The sequence below is a fragment of the Oncorhynchus clarkii genome, chromosome 20 (assembly GCF_045791955.1).
Source record: "Oncorhynchus clarkii lewisi isolate Uvic-CL-2024 chromosome 20, UVic_Ocla_1.0, whole genome shotgun sequence".
NCBI classification, from domain to species: domain Eukaryota; kingdom Metazoa; phylum Chordata; class Actinopteri; order Salmoniformes; family Salmonidae; genus Oncorhynchus; species Oncorhynchus clarkii.
Window position 1 is genome coordinate 46,863,507 of NC_092166.1, and position 17,993 is coordinate 46,881,499.

At 44.7% G+C, this 17,993-nt stretch overlaps 1 protein-coding gene and 1 pseudogene across 3 annotated transcripts in view; one reads left to right on the plus strand and one right to left on the minus strand.

The window, feature by feature from the left end:
* Positions 1–13,377, plus strand: part of LOC139376440 (mediator of RNA polymerase II transcription subunit 24) — a 33,737-nt gene extending 20,360 nt beyond the window's left edge. For all 3 annotated transcript variants that reach the window (XM_071119042.1, XM_071119043.1, XM_071119044.1), the window contains exons 21-26: positions 5,843–6,024; positions 9,787–9,880; positions 10,028–10,127; positions 11,856–11,936; positions 12,215–12,363; positions 12,942–13,377. In XM_071119042.1, the coding sequence (XP_070975143.1) occupies positions 5,843–6,024; positions 9,787–9,880; positions 10,028–10,127; positions 11,856–11,936; positions 12,215–12,363; positions 12,942–13,058 (723 nt within the window). In that variant the 3' untranslated portion in view covers positions 13,059–13,377. The remainder of the gene's footprint in view (positions 1–5,842; positions 6,025–9,786; positions 9,881–10,027; positions 10,128–11,855; positions 11,937–12,214; positions 12,364–12,941) is intronic.
* LOC139376469 (cyclin-dependent kinase 5 activator 1-like) lies at positions 3,165–3,943 on the minus strand (annotated as a pseudogene).
* Positions 13,378–17,993: the final 4,616 nt, after the last annotated feature.

A 17,993-nucleotide genomic window follows, 5' to 3' on the forward strand; every position in this document is an offset into this window, starting at 1 on the left:
AGAGACAGCTTGCTAGTTACAGCATCAGCACGCAACTGAGGAGAGAAGAGACAGCTTGCTAGTTACAGCATCAGCACGCAACCGAGAGAAGAGACAGCTTGCTAGTTACAGCATCAGCACGCAACCGAGAGAAGAGACAGCTTGCTAGTTACAGCATCAGCACGCAACTGAGGAGAGAAGACAGCTTGCTAGTTACAGCATCAGCACGCAACCGAGGAGAGAAGAGACAGCTTGCTAGTTACAGCATCAGCACGCAACCGAGGAGAGAAGAGACAGCTTGCTAGTTACAGCATCAGCACGCAACCGAGGAGAGAAGAGACAGCTTGCTAGTTACAGCATCAGCACGCAACCGAGGAGAGAAGAGACAGCTTGCTAGTTACAGCATCAGCACGCAACTGAGAGACAGCTTGCTAGTTACAGCATCAGCACGCAACTAAGAGACAGCTTGCTAGTTACAGCATCAGCACGCAACTGAGAGACAGCTTGCTAGTTACAGCATCAGCACGCAACTGAGAGACAGCTTGCTAGTTACAGCATCAGCACACAAATGAGGAGAGAAGAGACAGCTTGCTAGTTACAGCATCAGCACGCAACTGAGAGACAGCTTGCTAGTTACAGCATCAGCACGCAACCGAGAGAAGAGACAGCTTGCTAGTTACAGCATCAGCACGCAACTGAGGAGAGAAGACAGCTTGCTAGTTACAGCATCAGCACGCAACCGAGGAGAGAAGAGACAGCTTGCTAGTTACAGCATCAGCACGCAACCGAGGAGAGAAGAGAAAGCTTGCTAGTTACAGCATCAGCACGCAACCGAGGAGAGAAGAGACAGCTTGCTAGTTACAGCATCAGCACGCAACCGAGGAGAGAAGAGACAGCTTGCTAGTTACAGCATCAGCACGCAACCGAGGAGAGAAGAGACAGCTTGCTAGTTACAGCATCAGCACGCAACCGAGGAGAGAAGAGACAGCTTGCTAGTTACAGCATCAGCACGCAACCGAGGAGAGAAGAGAAAGCTTGCTAGTTACAGCATCAGCACGCAACCGAGGAGAGAAGAGACAGCTTGCTAGTTACAGCATCAGCACGCAACTGAGAGACTGCTTGCTAGTTACAGCATCAGCACGCAACTGAGAGACTGCTTGCTAGTTACAGCATCAGCACGCAACTGAGAGACAGCTTGCTAGTTACAGCATCAGCACGCAACTGAGAGACAGCTTGCTAGTTACAGCATCAGCACACAAATGAGGAGAGAAGAGACAGCTTGCTAGTTACAGCATCAGCACGCAACTGAGAGACAGCTTGCTAGTTACAGCATCAGCACGCAACCGAGAGAAGAGACAGCTTGCTAGTTACAGCATCAGCACGCAACTGAGGAGAGAAGACAGCTTGCTAGTTACAGCATCAGCACGCAACCGAGGAGAGAAGAGAAAGCTTGCTAGTTACAGCATCAGCACGCAACCGAGGAGAGAAGACAGCTTGCTAGTTACAGCATCAGCATCAGCACTCAACCGAGGAGAGAATTGACAGCTTGCTAGTTACAGCATCAGCACACAACTGAGAGAAGAGACAGCTTGCTAGTTACAGCATCAGCACTCAACCGAGGAGAGAAGACAGCTTGCTAGTTACAGCATCAGCACTCAACCGAAGAGAGAAGAGACAGCTTGCTAGTTACAGCATCAGCACACAACTGAGAGAAGAGACAGCTTGCTAGTTACAGCATCAGCACGCAACCGAGGAGAGAAGACAGCTTGCTAGTTACAGCATCAGCATCAGCACTCAACCGAGGAGAGAATTGACAGCTTGCTAGTTACAGCATCAGCACACAACTGAGAGAAGAAAGCTTGCTAGTTACAGCATCAGCACGCAACCGAGGAGAGAAGAGATAGCTTGCTAGGTACAGCATCAGCACACAAATGAGGAGAGAAGAGACAGCTTGCTAGTTACAGCATCAGCACGCAACTGAGAGACAGCTTGCTAGTTACAGCATCAGCACTCAACCGAGGAGAGAAGAGACAGCTTGCTAGTTACAGCATCAGCACGCAACCGAGGAGAGAAGACAGCTTGCTAGTTACAGCGTCAGCATCAGCACTCAACCGAGGAGAGAATTGACAGCTTGCTAGTTACAGCATCAGCACACAACTGAGAGAAGAGACAGCTTGCTAGTTACAGCATCAGCACTCAACCGAGGAGAGAAGACAGCTTGCTAGTTACAGCATCAGCACTCAACCGAAGAGAGAAGAGAGCTTGCTAGTTACAGCATCAGCACGCAACTGAGAGAAGAGACAGCTTGCTAGTTACAGCATCAGCACGCAACTGAGGAGAGAAGACAGCTTGCTAGTTACAGCATCAGCACGCAACCGAGGAGAGAAGACAGCTTGCTAGTTACAGCATCAGCATCAGCACGCAATCGAGGAGAGAAGACGGCTTGCTAGTTACAGCATCAGCATCAGCACGCAATCGAGGAGAGAAGACAGCTTGCTAGTTACAGCATCAGCACGCAACCGAGGAGAGAAGACAGCTTGCTAGTTACAGCATCAGCATCAGCACGCAATCGAGGAGAGAAGACGGCTTGCTAGTTACAGCATCAGCATCAGCACGCAATCGAGGAGAGAAGACAGCTTGCTAGTTACAGCATCAGCATCAGCACGCAATCGAGGAGAGAAGACAGCTTGCTAGTTACAGCATCAGCATCAGCACGCAACCGAGGAGAGAAGACAGCTTGCTAGTTACAGCATCAGCACGCAACTGAAGAGAGAAGACAGCTTGCTAGTTACAGCATCAGCACACAACCGATGCAACTGAAGAGACAGCTTGCTCGTTACCGCACACGCTCTGGAAAGACAGCGGAGAGTGGCAATCTGCCTTTTCAGTTACAGTTGCGCGTCCCCTGAATGATAATGAAGAGGTAACGTTAGGTGAGAAGCCTGACCACGGAGACGGGAGTGACAAGGTGATGAAGTGTACTTCATGAGCTATAACTGAAAACTGGCATTTGTAAAGTTTGAGGGGAGGAAGAAAGTGTGGTGGAACAAGTATTGTTAGCATTGTTAAGTATCTTGCTGGATCGAATTCTCCATTAGCTAGCCAGATAAATGTTGAGCAACATTTGCCAACTTAACTGATTTTAAATAATTTAGTTTATGGTGTGAAAATTTGCTTGCTAATAGTCAGACAGCTAACGTTACAACATCAGATGAGCTAACGTTGAGTAAGCGGCTCATTTTCTTTCTGGCTCTTTGGAAGAAATAATGCAGGTCCGTGCTCATCTTGAGCATGTTGGCACTCATTAGGTTGATGATGGACAGGCAGCGCTCCCAGAAGATATCCCTGGACCTCTCCACCAGGAAGGGTCTGAGTGGGGAGGTCTTGTTGCCCAAGTAGGGTCAGGTCAGGTAGAGGCAGGTGATCACCATGGCCTCCAACTGGTGCTCGTGGCTGCCTCGGAGGAGACCACCTTGCGGCAAAGCATGCAGACAAACACCACGTTGGCTGGGGTGAGGATGCTCTGATTCCCCCAATCGTGATGGAGCAGGAAGCGGTCCATGCTCTGCAGCCACAGCCCTATGTCGTTAGGAACAAGAAGCGCAGCAGCTCGCCGGTGAAGGCCTGGACCTCTTGGGCGTGTCGGGGGCGTTCTTGTCCAGCTAGGAGGCGTTGTCAGAGCTCCTGTCCCAGGTCTGGGGTGCTCTGGTCCTGGTTGTGTGTGTACAGATTGGTGCGGGACTTGGACTTCTCATTGTTGAGGTGGGTCACATTGTTCTGGTTGTTCCCATTAGGCTGCGCCTTCTTGGAGCCCTTCTTTCGCTTTATGTTGATGAGCGAGCGATGCTTCAGGTTCTTCTCTTTGGCGTTCCTGCTGTTCTGAACTGTTGTCGTTGCCCAACATTGCGGGCCCATCTCCAGCCGCCTTCTGATAGCTGGGCGAGAGAGAATACACATTTCCCATGGTGACTGGGTAGTGATCAGGAGACCGTTTGAGTAGATTCTCTCTAGGAACTTAGCTCTCATCATAAGCGTCAATAATGTCTGTGGAAAACTAAATGGTACATTTTTGCAAAATGAAATTTATAGGCATACTACATTTTCCCACATTCAACTGCATTGTGCATTGACAATAGGTTTGTGTTTATTGATTTGATTTTAAGATGTCTTGGTTGTGATTTTACTTACTGATTTCAAGTCGATGTAAAAAAAATCCAAAGTTGTTTCAGTCGTTTCTTTGTTGATTTTAAAGGACAGATGGGATTTTTCTCTCTGTAAGCTTAGAGTTTAAGGCTGTTATTGCTGTGTACATCTACCGCTGTCCAGGGTTCTGAAATCGAGCGTCCCGTCGTAATAAAGGAGCATGGGATAGCGTTGCTGTGAAAGATGAAGCCGATGTTCGCCATGATAAAAAACCTTTTAACGTCATGTCGCACTGTCTGAAAATAATACTTTTTGTACGCCATGTGTTCTTGCCTCATTTTGCTATGTTCCTGTTTTGGTTAACTAAATGACTTTAGTGGCTGCCAGTGCTAGCAAGCCTATAGCGTTGCATTTCAGTCGACAGCGTATGAATAAAATGTTGGCCACAGTTTCTAAACCCAGCGGCGCAACTTTGAGACTTCTGGGAACGCATGCGAAGCAGCCTCGTCCGACCAGACCTGGGTTTGGAAAGTGAAACATTTTCCTTAGATGTTACTTTTCTCAGTCTAAATGCAAAACCTAGATTTGAGCCAATATCTTAATTAGCTGAAATTGTCATTGTCACAAGGTTGTAACTGAGAGGTTTTCATTTTCATCAAAAACAGCTTTATATCGAAGAGGTGCCTTGATTTAATGCCCTGCACATGCGCAGTTTCGCGCGACAGACCGGTATACCTGATGACGTTTTTCTGCGGATGAGCTTAGCTAGCTAACGTGGCCATGACATCGCATACATGCGTGATCGGGGATTTCTATTGGTGCAGCAGTTTCTGTGTATCCTCATACTGTACTATAATTGGTTTGCTGAATTTGGATTTGTGTCAGATAACCGCTCTATTTGAATTGGGGAAAATGCAAACAGTTGTGTGTCAGGCCAGAGAGGGATAAATGCGCGCTACCAAAGTACATTTGCCTTTTCATGTGAAACGCAACATGAGAGAATTAACTAGAAAATGACAATTAAAACCATTAAAACCACCAAAAGATGCAGCCTAATTGTAAACAAAGCTACGTGTTGTCTAAAGCTGCAGTTGCTCAATCTCAAATAACCTACATTTCAATGTGTTTTCATTTAAAAACAATTTGTAATGTGATTGTATATCTTTGCATGTAAAACAAGTCACATGGATATGTTTTTTTTTAAATTTAGACAACTTTTACTTAAAAATAAACTGCACTTTCCCCCAAAAAAATCTGACTACTCAATAGTGATGTTTGAATATTAAAGTTGTGTGTATGTGAGCATTTACTCTAACTATATAGGACAGGGGTTCTCGACTACTATTTGAGAAGGTCCGGTCACACTAATTTCCTAGGTGGCAAAGGTCCAGATGGATAATGTAATTTATCGGCGTAATAACAAACCCCCACCTCGCAACCCATGTGACCCCAAACTGTTCACACCCCTCTTGTTGGCGGAGAGAATTTGGCTGTTTTCAAGCTAATTTCCCACAATTCTACACATTTCGCATAAGCAGAGATTTGTTTTGCTCTTTTTTTAAGTTTATTTTCTGCAATTATATACATTCTTCCATGTCTTATGTGTGTTTATATGATACCAGGGGTCGAAGCCCGACCGAGTCCAGATCCAGTCCGCCAGCTGAGTATGGAGGGTATAGGGTGTGTATTAATCCATTCCTAATTTCTATGTGTGACTCAGGAGCTGCTGAAGGAGACTCGCCAAGAGTGGGCCAACCGGGTGGTGGAACTGCTCTACAGCATCTTCTGCCTGGACACCCAGCAGATCACTCTCACCCTGCTGGGCCACATCCTGCCCAACCTGCTCACAGACTCAGCCCACTGGCACAGCCTGGCAGACCCGCCCGGCAAGGCCTTGGCCAAGTAAGACAGTCCTCCTAGTGTAGTCTCTCAGGTTCTCAGTGATGTGATGTCTGTGCCGTGTGCTAGCTAGATACCTGTCTTAATAGGTGACTGTAGGGGCCAGTTTCCAGAACACCGATTTTAAGCCTAGTCCTGAACAAAAAAATCACTTTCAATTGAGATTCCCCATTGAGCATGCTTTTTAGACCTCATGAGCTGCCCTAACCACTTAAGTGTTACCACCAGGTAACTTGTTAATGATAAAGGGCAGTGGTTAAGTGGTTGCTGTGCCACATGCAGTTTGCTTTGGAGTTGTTGAATGACTGTTTTGATATTTCTATATGATCAATCCATAAATTGGGTCTCCCGAGTGGCGCAGCGGTCTAAGGCACTGCATCTTAGTGCGAGAGGCGTCACTACAGTCCCTGATTCGAATCCAGGCAGTATCACATCCGGCCGTGATTGTGAGTCTCATAGGGCGGCGCATAATTGGCCCAGCATCGTCCGGGTTTAACCGGAGTAGGCCGTCATTGTAAATAATAATTTGTTTTTAACTGACTTGCCTAGATAAATCAATCTAGACCTACATTCAGCGCTTTTGATAATTTCACATGAGGTGCCTATATAGACTTATAACCACTATGCTAATAAATAATCACGTTATTTTCTTTAATTAACCTACATCTTGGTATTTCAAAAAGATGCCTAAATTGGCCATTCCAATAAATTAAGCAATTGAAGGTATCTAGGGCCTATGTTAACGTTGATTGTGTTCGATGAAAATGATAGACCTTTCAAATGTTTTTTGCAACATTTGTGACTTGACGCCTACTGTGCCAAAGCGATTTAATGGTTAAACGGGAATGACGAGTGTGTTGATATAACAGTGATATTATAACTTGAAGTATTTGTTTATAATTGTACAATTTATGCTCCCGCATATACATTTTTTTTAAACTGACTGCCAGAAAGCCCTGAACGCAAGATCGTAATATCTGACTCACACAGTGGAGGAACATATTGCCTGTATAGCCTACTGTACATGGTCAACTGTAAGTGCCACTTAACTTTCTAGTATGGAAAACGTCTGAGGATTTTTCTACAATATTCACAACATATTGACATAATCTTTATAGAATATAAATCGATTTTAATCAATTACATGTGGAAATAAGTTTATAAAAAATAAGTATTTGAGTGAACATTAGCAAGCCAGCAGCAGATGAAACAAAGTAAATTCTCTCCCCGGTTTTAGCTTGCGGCTATCACCATCTAGCTGGCTAGATTTAGCATATTTAATAGCCCATACCAGTAACAAACTTAGCTATGTTATCAACATATGGCAGTACACAAACAAAATCAAGTTCATTTCGCCAGCTAGAAAGAAATAGCTATTAATTAATTCAGAAATGGCGGAAGAGGATAGCTAACTATAGCAAGCTAATGTTAGTTGCTTCTTGTTAAAGAAGCTACTATGACAACATTGATCCCAAAATAAACCTTCCCATTGAGCAAAATATACAATGCACCCCTCCAAAGAAAGCATGGCTATGGAGCTTGTGGTTTCTAGTAAAGAAATTATCAAATGAGAGACAAACTTATCACACAAGTCAGAGTTGTACTTAAACTAAATCTTTAATCACTTATTAATAAGGAAGCAGGTCAATACAACACACATCAATTGAGTGCTCTACGATAATGATGGCTGGTTGACGATTCACGCTCAGGTGATTCATTGAGAGCCCAGAGACAAAAGTACAAAGGTATTTTATAGCCAAGATACACCCCTTTCAACCTACATGACGAACAACAGATGTATAGAATGGGTCACAAGGTTAAGATGTGTATGACAGATACTTAGAATTCAGTTATCTTTCATTGTACAGACCAAGGTCTGGCCCTGGGGTCATCTCTCCCTGGTACCATATAGAACAGAAACATTAACTCATGCTCTGGAATGTGATATCTAGGTTTTATCACCCAAAAGACATCGTAAATCTCCTCGGTCAGTATTATCTCCCAGAGGCCCATCCTCAATTGAACACACACAATAGTTATAAGAATATTCTATTCTGTTGCATAAAACAACCATTTGATGCAATAAAAGTATTAACATAATCTTGCAATTTTTCACCATAAGCTTCTCTGAAATGCCACCAGATCCATAATCGGATCCATGGCTGAAGTGTGGCATTTCAGTTTAGCCCACACTTGGTGGGCTGTATATAAAACTGAGCCACAGAATGGCTGAATTACAGCAAAACTTGCTCTATACAGTAATAGTAGCAAAACCAAAGCAATTCAGGCATTCTTGAAAGTCAGGAAAACTCTGTTCCTGCAGAGAAACCTTGTTTTTTATAGTTTAATATTTTTTATTTTGCAAGACAGGCCTCTAGAAATAATTGTGGAGTGGAGCTTTCTAGTTACACGGTGATATCACGTGCCCCACATTCCTTCAAAAATGATTAGGCAATAATGATTTATTCGGAAAAACGGTTTCCATCATCACTTGTCAGCAATAAAGTCGGACAGCAGAAAAATCCACCCTGCAAATTGACGATCTTTAGAACATTTCTCCTATATCTGCCGATTCCATTACACGTCGGAATGATTTTTTTTTTTGCGCCATTGTTTTGGTTGAATAAACCTGGGTCAATGGAATCCTGCCTAGTGACCTCGATCGTGGTCAAAACTACTCTTTCCCATTGTACAAGCCTATCTATAGTATGACAGCATCAGCAATTAGCAGTCATGCTTACATTTTGAGTTTGTTTTATCAGTGTTATTTAGAAGGAAGACATGAGCTAAATGCGCTATAGCTAGCTAAAGTTAGCATAGAGATAGCAAGCTAGCTCTTTCATTTACCCGCTTCACTTCCATGCTCACTGAAGGCCATGATAATGCTCGGTCTCTGCTGGTGCTTCTGGCTGTTTGGGATGCTTGATGAGTAGACGTCCAATCTGCCTGCCTCATTCTCACATGTATCCTGTGATTCTGTCGGCGGGGTGTTGGATTGTTTCCGAAGCTGGAAAATCTCAAACCCAACTTTTAGAACATCATTATGATATAGAACAATTGATTGTAATTTGAGAATGTTTTCTTGCGGTGCTCTAAGTTACTATTATATTTGTTTCTGGCATTGAGAAATGGGTGCTACACTCCCTTTTAAGTACCTTACTATGATTGTTTTAAATTAAAATGGTCAAAGTCACAAAGCAAGAATTTAGATAGGACTGTATGAGAGTGTTCTGAGTGAGGAAGGGAACTGTTATGGGCAGAGGTTTGGAACTCTTATTGGCTTATTATCTAATTTACCGCCTGGTGATGTCACCAAAACAGGTCAATTTAATCCCACCAAACTGGTGCAAATTTCAGGCTGTCTTTTCTAACAGCTTTTACACTAAAAGGGCATTATCCAGATGTTTCACAGTATTATTCCAACCTCCACAGTATGGAATACTGTATAAAAAAAACAGGGAATTCACAATTTTGACTGAAATTAAACCTACTCTGAGCTGGGAGTTTTTGTTATGGTCTTAAAACAGGTTTTAACAGTATTCCTAGGACCTTTTCTGAGATGCTTTGTGGATACGGCGCCAGGACTAGGCTTAATCTTTGCCTGTGAAGCATCTTCCCTGTACAGTATATATGTAATGAATTACTGAATAAATTGGTTATCTTTTCCTGAATCTTATTTTAACAAATATTTTCCTCATCTCTGCATCTTTACTGTTGGTTTTGGCAGTGTTCCATTGTTGACAGTCTTGTCCTCTTGTTCTCCAGGCTGTCTGTATGGTGTGCTCTCAGTTCCTTCTCCACTCACCACAAAGGCCAGGCCTCAGCTCGACAACGCAAGAGGCAACGGGAGGATATCGAGGTAACAACACAGGCAAAAATCAAATCACAATTTATTTAAAGTGCATTTAATGAAGTTACAACGCACTTTATGCGCACACAAACTATATTGTCGTGTTTCCTCAGTGCTATGGGTAATGTAGTCTAACATGCCTCTTGTTAACCCCAGGACTACAGTAGCTTGTTCCCTCTAGATGACACGCAGCCTTCCAAGCTCATGCGTCTGCTGAGCTCCAACGAGGACGAGCCGGTGGTCCTTTCTAGTCCAGGTCAGTTTGCTGTTTTCTGGTGTCAAAGAAAGTACATCAGCGGCAGGTTCAGTGGACAAACGTTGTAAATAAAAATGTTATGATTAGAGCTCATATGGTTCCTTATTCTAGTCAGAGGCATGTTTGTTCCCATATATTTCTGTCTGAAATGTTCCACAACGTTGTGCCTGCAGAATGCAGCCCTGCATATAACGATAATAGTTGATAGTATTATTGTTATATTCTGCTCACTGCAGGAGAGCTCAAGTTAAAAGTTTTTTTCTTTTTCTTACGTGGCTTTTTACACTGACGTTGTGAATATACAATCTTTTCATGTGACATCCCAATTGCCTCGGGATGAATGCCTCCACCCAGATTCTATGAAGGTTAAAACTGAGTAAGGTTTTGAACCCCCGTCAACAGCAAGTAGACACAAGTTCTCTCAACCAAATGACAGGCAAATGAGCTTGTGCCTGAGCCTTCCAAGCAGTGTAAGACTTTTGTGAAATACTGTCTTCGGAACCTCACTTTGTCAGCAAGATGACGCTTGCATGGCTCATGGTTCATCAAGGCTTTTGTTACTTTGAAACAATTCATGTCACTAGGGTGATAGGGGCATTAGTAAAAACACCACTAGTGTAATTAAACTAATTAGTGTCTGGTAGAAACCCAATGTGCAAAAAGGGGGTGTAGAGGGACATTTTGGGCAAACACACACTAAGTGAAGTGAGATGTAGTGGATGGAAAACAGTTATTTAGACATTTGTCTTCCTCTGCCATTTCCCTGAAATAGGAAGGAGTGTCCTTAGACTCACTTCAGTAATTAGCATTTCAGCAGTCCTTTTTACCCTTTGTCTCCTACACCAGGGCGGCAGGTAGCATAGTGGTTAGAGCATTGGGCCATAACCAAAAGGTTGCTGGATCGACTCCCCGAGCTGACAAGGTAAAAATGATTCGTTCTGCCCCTGAGCAAGGCAGTTAACCCACTGTTCCCCGGGCGCCGAAGACGAGGATGTCGATTAATGCAGCCCCCGCATCTATGATTCAGAGGGTTAAATGCTGAAGACACATTTCAGTTGAAGGCATTCAGTTGTACAACTGACTAGGTATCCCCATTTCCCCTCCCCCAGTCCTTCTTCCTTTCTTTTCTGACGCCGGTCCTTTTACACCCTTCTTTTCTGACGCCGGTCGTTTTACACCCTCCTTTTCTGACGCCGGTCCTTTTGCACCCTTCTTTTCTGACACCGGTCCTTTTGCACCCTTTTCTGACACCGGTCCTTTTACACCCTCCTTTTCTGACGCCGGTCCTTTTACACCCTCCTTTTCTGACGCCGGTCTTTTTGCACCCTTCTTTTCTGACACCGGCCCTTTTGCACCCTCCTTTTCTGACGCCGGTCCTTTTGCACCCTTTTCTGACACCGGTCCTTTTACACCCTCCTTTTCTGACGCCGGTCCTTTTACACCCTCCTTTTCTGACGCCGGTGCTTTCCTTTGAAATCCATTAAGGGAAGTGGACCAGTGCCAACTTAGAGCAGGATGTTATGGATTTGAGACATAAGGAGAGTCTTTGAATAAGGAAGTTATCAGAGCAGTGACATGTATTGACATAACTTCCCTATGGGGTCTTTAACCTTGGCTGCCTATAACCCCCTACTCTCTTGTCTTTGCTATTGAAGACCTTTTCCCCTTCTCCTTTCCTATTGATTGTCACTATAATTATCTTTACCTTGTCTCCTGTGGTTGTGTTAGGTGACCGGTCCATGTCCACCTCCCTGTCGGCTTCCCAGCTCCACACGGTCAACATGAGGGACCCTCTCAACCGTGTCCTAGGTTAGAACCATGTACCTGTCTTAAACCTTTAGCACCTCGCAGGCATCATGGTTTACCAGTATGGCTTACCAAGGCATGTTCTCTTACTAAGCAATTGACAGTTTTCCCCACTTTTGATATTTTCATAATTTTAAATGTGCCTTTGTTGTATTGCTTCTCATAATGATCATTTTACGATTTAATTCTAACTTCTGTTTAATTTAAAAAATGCTTAATAAATCTGTCTCCTTGTCTCTAATTGACCTCTCTTACATCTGCCATGCTCTTTTCCTCTGAAGCCAACCTCTTCCTGCTGATCTCATCCATCCTGGGCTCCAAGACGGCAGGGCCACACACCCAGTTCGTGCAGAGCTTCATGGAGGAGTGTGTGGAGTGTCTGGAGCAGGGCAGTCGCGGAAGCATTCTGCAGTTCATGCCTTTCACCATGGTGAGTAGTGTCACAGGCGGGCTCATAGCCTGTGGCAAAAATGAGGGGACACGAACAACCGGTATAGGCCAATCAAAAAGGTTCTTTATTGTAAACCAAAACTATTAACTTTAAACAAAGAAAAAGGAATGAGGTGTGAAAGTATCATAATGTAAGGAGTATGTAAAGTGCATGGATGCGTGTGTGTGTGTGAATATGACTGAGTGAAAACTAAGTAAAACTACAAAGGAACAAACAAACAGGATCATACCTGGAGGAGCAGAGAGAGACGAGTGATTCGTTAAGCAGTTTAAATACCCTGAGCCCAGGTGACTCCAATCACTAGCGACCCTCCTCTGCCTGCACTGCACTGCAGAGGAGGGGCCGTTACAGTAGTGAGAGGGAAGCTAGGGTTATCCATGTGATAGCAGTTGGTGATTAACAACTTTGATAGTAATTGTGCATGAGACCTCCAGCATGAGATATTTACATAATACAAGTTCGATTACTGCCATGATGGGTTTTAGAGTGGTGGTGAAGAATGTGAAGAATGCCACAGCTGTTCACGTGTGTGTGTGTGTGTGTGTCTCCTTCCCCAGGTCTCGGAGCTGGTGAAACTTCCTGCGCTGGCCAAGCCCAGGGTGGTCTTGGGAATCACAGACTTGACTCTGCCCCTGGGGAGGAGGGTGGCAGCCAAGGCCATCTCAGCCTTATAGACCCCTAATGGTGTCCACTGCACGGCAACCCACCACCGCCTTCTCCATGGATTCTATTCCACCAGTCACTCAGGGCCGAACCCAACTTCTTAGTTTCATCACCCTGGCATAGAGTTGGCATGCCAGTTTCGGCATACTCCTGAGTTGGTGACCAAATAGTAATTTTATTAAACCATGGTTGCATCCATCATTAATTTGAAGGTAGTTTGTCTTTCATTTTGATCTCTATGGTTAGCTATATCGGTGTTTTACTCCCCTGGCATCCTATCGACACAATGTACATAATGTCTTTTTATAATAAAGAATCATGTCAAATGTATGTTAATTTATGCTGATATCTTTCAGATTTCTATCATTTTCACTTAAACACACAGTTGAATACAAGTAATTGACCTTCAGCACTGTAAGAGAGTAATAGGTTACCAGTATCATTGTTTACAGTGACGTCCTGCCTTGACTGGCTTTGAATTTTGTCGTAAAAAATATGGCCGGTGAATGTCATGATCACATGACATTGATATGTAGTTCTCGAAATTAACACTGTTGAGACACAGGGCCATATTCATTAGGGCACATTGTAGCAAAACATTTTACCACAGAAATCTAAACGAGTTTCTTATTGGGCAAGTTTAGTTAATCCCTCCCTGTTTCAGTCCGTTTGGTAACTATTGAATACGACCCAGCGAAAGACCACAGTAACCATAATCCCACATTGCAGAAGATGCGTACTCACTGTGTTGAGTAATCCTGAAATTCCGCTGTAAATGATCAACTAAGCATCTATACACAAGTTTAAGGAACTAGTGCTTTTACAAGACACCCCCTGTCCTACTTTACCATGGCAAATACAAAACAAGTTGAGTTGCAACCGAGGACCTATGATTTTTATGCGTCAGCACTCGGCTGTCCCGTTCTGTGAGTTTGTATGGCCTACCACTTCGCGGCTGAGCCGTTGTTGCTCCTTGACATTTCCTTTTCACAATAACGGCACTTAGTTTACCGTGGCAGCTCTATCGGCAGAAATTTAACGAGCTGACTTTGAATCCCTGGCTATGAAAAGCCAACTGATGTTGAATCTTGAAGTGTTGCACCCTCTACAGGCATCATGGTTATTATCTGTCCCTGCTGGTCATCTATGGACATTTGAACATCTTGAAAAATGATCTGGCCTTAAAGGCCACATGTACAGTTGAAGTCGGAAGTTTACATACACCTTAGCCAAATACATTTAGACTCAGTTTTTCACAATTCCTGACATTTAATCCTAGTAAACATTCCCTGTCTTAGGTTAGTTAGGATCACCACTTTATTTTAAGAATGTGAAATGTCCGAATAATAGTAGAGAATTATTTCAGCTTTTCTTTCTTTCATCACATTCCCAGTGGGTCAGAAGTTTACAGACACTCAATTAGTATTTGGTAGCATTGCCTTTACATTGTTTAACTTGGGTCAAATGTTTCGGGTAGCCTTCCACAAGCATCCCGCAATAATTTGGGTGCATTTTGGCCCATTCCTCCTGACAGAGCTGGTGTAACTGAGTCAGGTTTGTAGGCCTCCTTGCTCGCACACGCTTTTTCAGTTCTGCTAACAAATTTTCCATTTGATTGAGGTCAGGGCTTTGTGATGGCCACTCCAATACCTTGACTTTGTTGTCCTTAAGCCATTTTGTCACAACTTTGGAAGTATGCTTGGGGCCATTGTCCATTTGGAAGAACCATTTGCAACCAAGCTTTAACTTCCCGACTGATGTCTTGAGATGTTGCTTCAATATCTCCACATAATCTTCCTCTCTCATGATTAGCTACGAGACAGGATTTTGTCAAGGATCAGATCTGGGGATTTTTTTTTATCAAAAAATATCTGCAGCATTGAAGGTCCCCCCAAAAAACAGTGGCCTCCATCATTCCTCCATCAGGGAGGTGACCAAGTACCCGATGGTCACTCAAATTTCTAAAAATCTGTTTTTGCTTTGTCATTATGGGTTTGCTAGGAAAATTGTACTGGTACATTGTGTTATTACATTAGTGGAGGTAGCTGAGGTGAGGACAGCTCATAATGTCTGGAAAGGAGTGAATGGAATGGCATCAAACACATGGGAACCACGTGTTTCGTGTATATGATACCATTCCACTTCAGCCATTACCACGATCCTGTCCTCCCCAATTAAGGTGCCACCAACCTGTATTACATTAACTGGAAACCTAATGAGATCTTTTGGGGAATGTTCTGTGTGGGTTGTTACAGATGTTGTGCACAATATTTTAGTGAATGTTAGGAGAACATTCCAAGGATATTTCATTTAAAACCAAAGCAATTTTTTGGGGGGGGAGTGTTCTCATCCTAATGTTAGATAAAACCCTAACTAAAAATTAATGGGAATCTTAGCTAATGTTCTGGGAATATTCCCGGTTTTCTGGGGAGGCATGGAGGAGTTGAGCAAGAAGAATTGGTTACTGTGGAGTGTATTCAGCAAAACAATGACATCAACCTCTTGAAATGGGCGACAACACGGCAGGCACTACCCATGGGCTTCACTATTCTGATAAAATGTCATCCTTTTAGTAGACCTTGAATCGGTCTGTTCTAAAGCAGATGGTTTATCCCCACTCTTCCTTCCTCTTTCCCTCAAAAACATTAAACTGACCAATAATTTTCATGCATTTAAACTGTGTACTGTATGTATCACTTCATCTGAGTAGACTGGGCATAACCTGGCAAAAGCCTTGTTGAAACTGATCAAAATGAACTGCTATCTATCTAGTTGCAAAATTCACCCTGCTGTGACCAACATGACTGGTATAGTTGTAAGTGTCGGTATTTGGCTTAGATAATCACCCAGTTGGGGTTTGGAAATGTTGATCAAAACTGGGGAAGCCTTTTTACTCAGCCCTCATTTTACACATACTTGGGGACAGGGGGAGCTGTTGTCTACCAATAGAACAGGGAGAGAGAGTAAGGTAATTGGAAGAGAAAATAGTGTCATGGTTCCACCTGTCACCAGAGGGCAGAGACCGTCCTAGAGACATTAACCACTGATTCCTAGTCTGTCTCTTCTCTGCACCTGGGTCCAACCTTACCACGTCACAGCAAGCTTCTGCCTAAACATGGACCCAGCAGAGATGGCCCAGATCAAGAATGTTGTAACCCACCAAGGAGCACTGCTGGAGCGGCAGCAAGAACAACTCTCCAAAATATCAGAGACCCTCCAGGCACTTACCGACTACCTCCAACCACAGTCCAACCTCGCCCAGTGCTATAGCCGTTGCCGTAGTTCCTCCAGGGAACCTGCACCAGGAACCCAAGATCCCTGCCCCCGAGTGGTATGACGGCCATCCGGGAGGATGCAAGGGGTTCCTCACAAGTGTTCGAGCTACAGTCCGATGATCGCCTACATCATCTCTCTACTCTTGGGCAAGGCCTTGGCATGGACAACGGCGGTGTGGTACAGCAGTCACCATCCTGTAGCTCCATATTAGCCTTCATTGCCGAGCTGCGACGAGTCTTCGACCAGCCAGTCGACAGACAAGAAGCGGCCAGCCGACTGTTCAACATCCGCCCAGGGGCCAGACCAGAGGCTGACTTCGCCATTGAGTTCCGCACCATCTCCACCGAAAATGGGTGGAATACGTAGGCCCTGGTCACCGCTTTCCACCAGGGTTGATCTTACTCCATCAAGGATGAACTGGCCTCTTGGGAACAGGGAGAGGACCTCAAGTCCCTGATAACGCTTACAATCAGGATCGACAACCGCCTTCGAGAACGTGTGAGACAGTTCCTTTTTGACACCACTCCAGGAACCCCCTGACCCTAGCATTGAGAAGCACATGCAGCTGGGACACACACGTCTGAGCCCACAGGTACAAGACAGGCACATGAACGAAGGCTGATGCCTCTACTGCGGAGGTCTATGCCATCTCTGTGCTATTTGCCCAGAGCTGATGGGGAACGCCAGGGCTCGCCAGGACAAGGGGAGACCCTGACGAGCTGTGCAGTTACCCACCGGCTACCCTGTCACCGTCTGTCACTACCCGCAATCATCCACTGGTACAATCGTCAGCACCAGATTTAAGCCTTCGTCGACTCCGGGGCTGCAGATAATTTCATATATCAGGACTTCGCCAGAGAATTACAAATCCCCTGCAGATTCGAGACCTCGACGGATGGCCCAATGGCTCCGGGGGTCGGTGTGAACCACTCAGAGTCTCTTAGTTTTCTTTTGATCACTGCTCCCGAGAACCCCCTCATTCTAGGGTACCCCTGGCTAGCGCTACATAACCCACTATTCTCCTGGTCTACAGAACACCTACTAGACTGGGGCAAGGACTGCCAGACTAAATGTCTAAGATCCCCACCAAGAGCCTTGCTGGCTCCTCCTGCATCCATTAAAGACCAAGACTTTCCCGCTATCCCTCCCAAATACTTCGACCTCAGTAAGAGGCAAGCCACCACTCTTCCCCACCATCGTCCATACAACTGTGCCATAGAACTCCTACCCGGCTCCACACCTCCCCGAGACCGTCTGTACTCCCTCTCGACCGCTGAAACAGCAGTCATGGACAATTGCACCCGGGAGTCGCTGGAGGCAGCTTTCATTCGCCCCTCTACATCCCCAGCTGGTGCTGGCTTCTTCGTGGGGAAGAAGGATGGAGGCCAGGGCTGAACCGGATTACGATCAAGAATTGTTACTCCCTACCCCTGATGTCCTCGACCTTGGAGTTGGCTCAAGGGGCCAAATTCTTCACCAAACTGGACCTCCGCAATGCTTATAATCTGGTGAGAATCAGGGAGGGAGATGAGTGGAAAACTGCCTTTAACATCCCTAGTGGTCACTATGAGTATTTACTCATGCCCTTCGGATTATCGAACTCACCAGCAGTCTTTCAAGCATTGGTCAATAACACTTACGGATGTGTTGAATCTATTAATCTTTGTTTA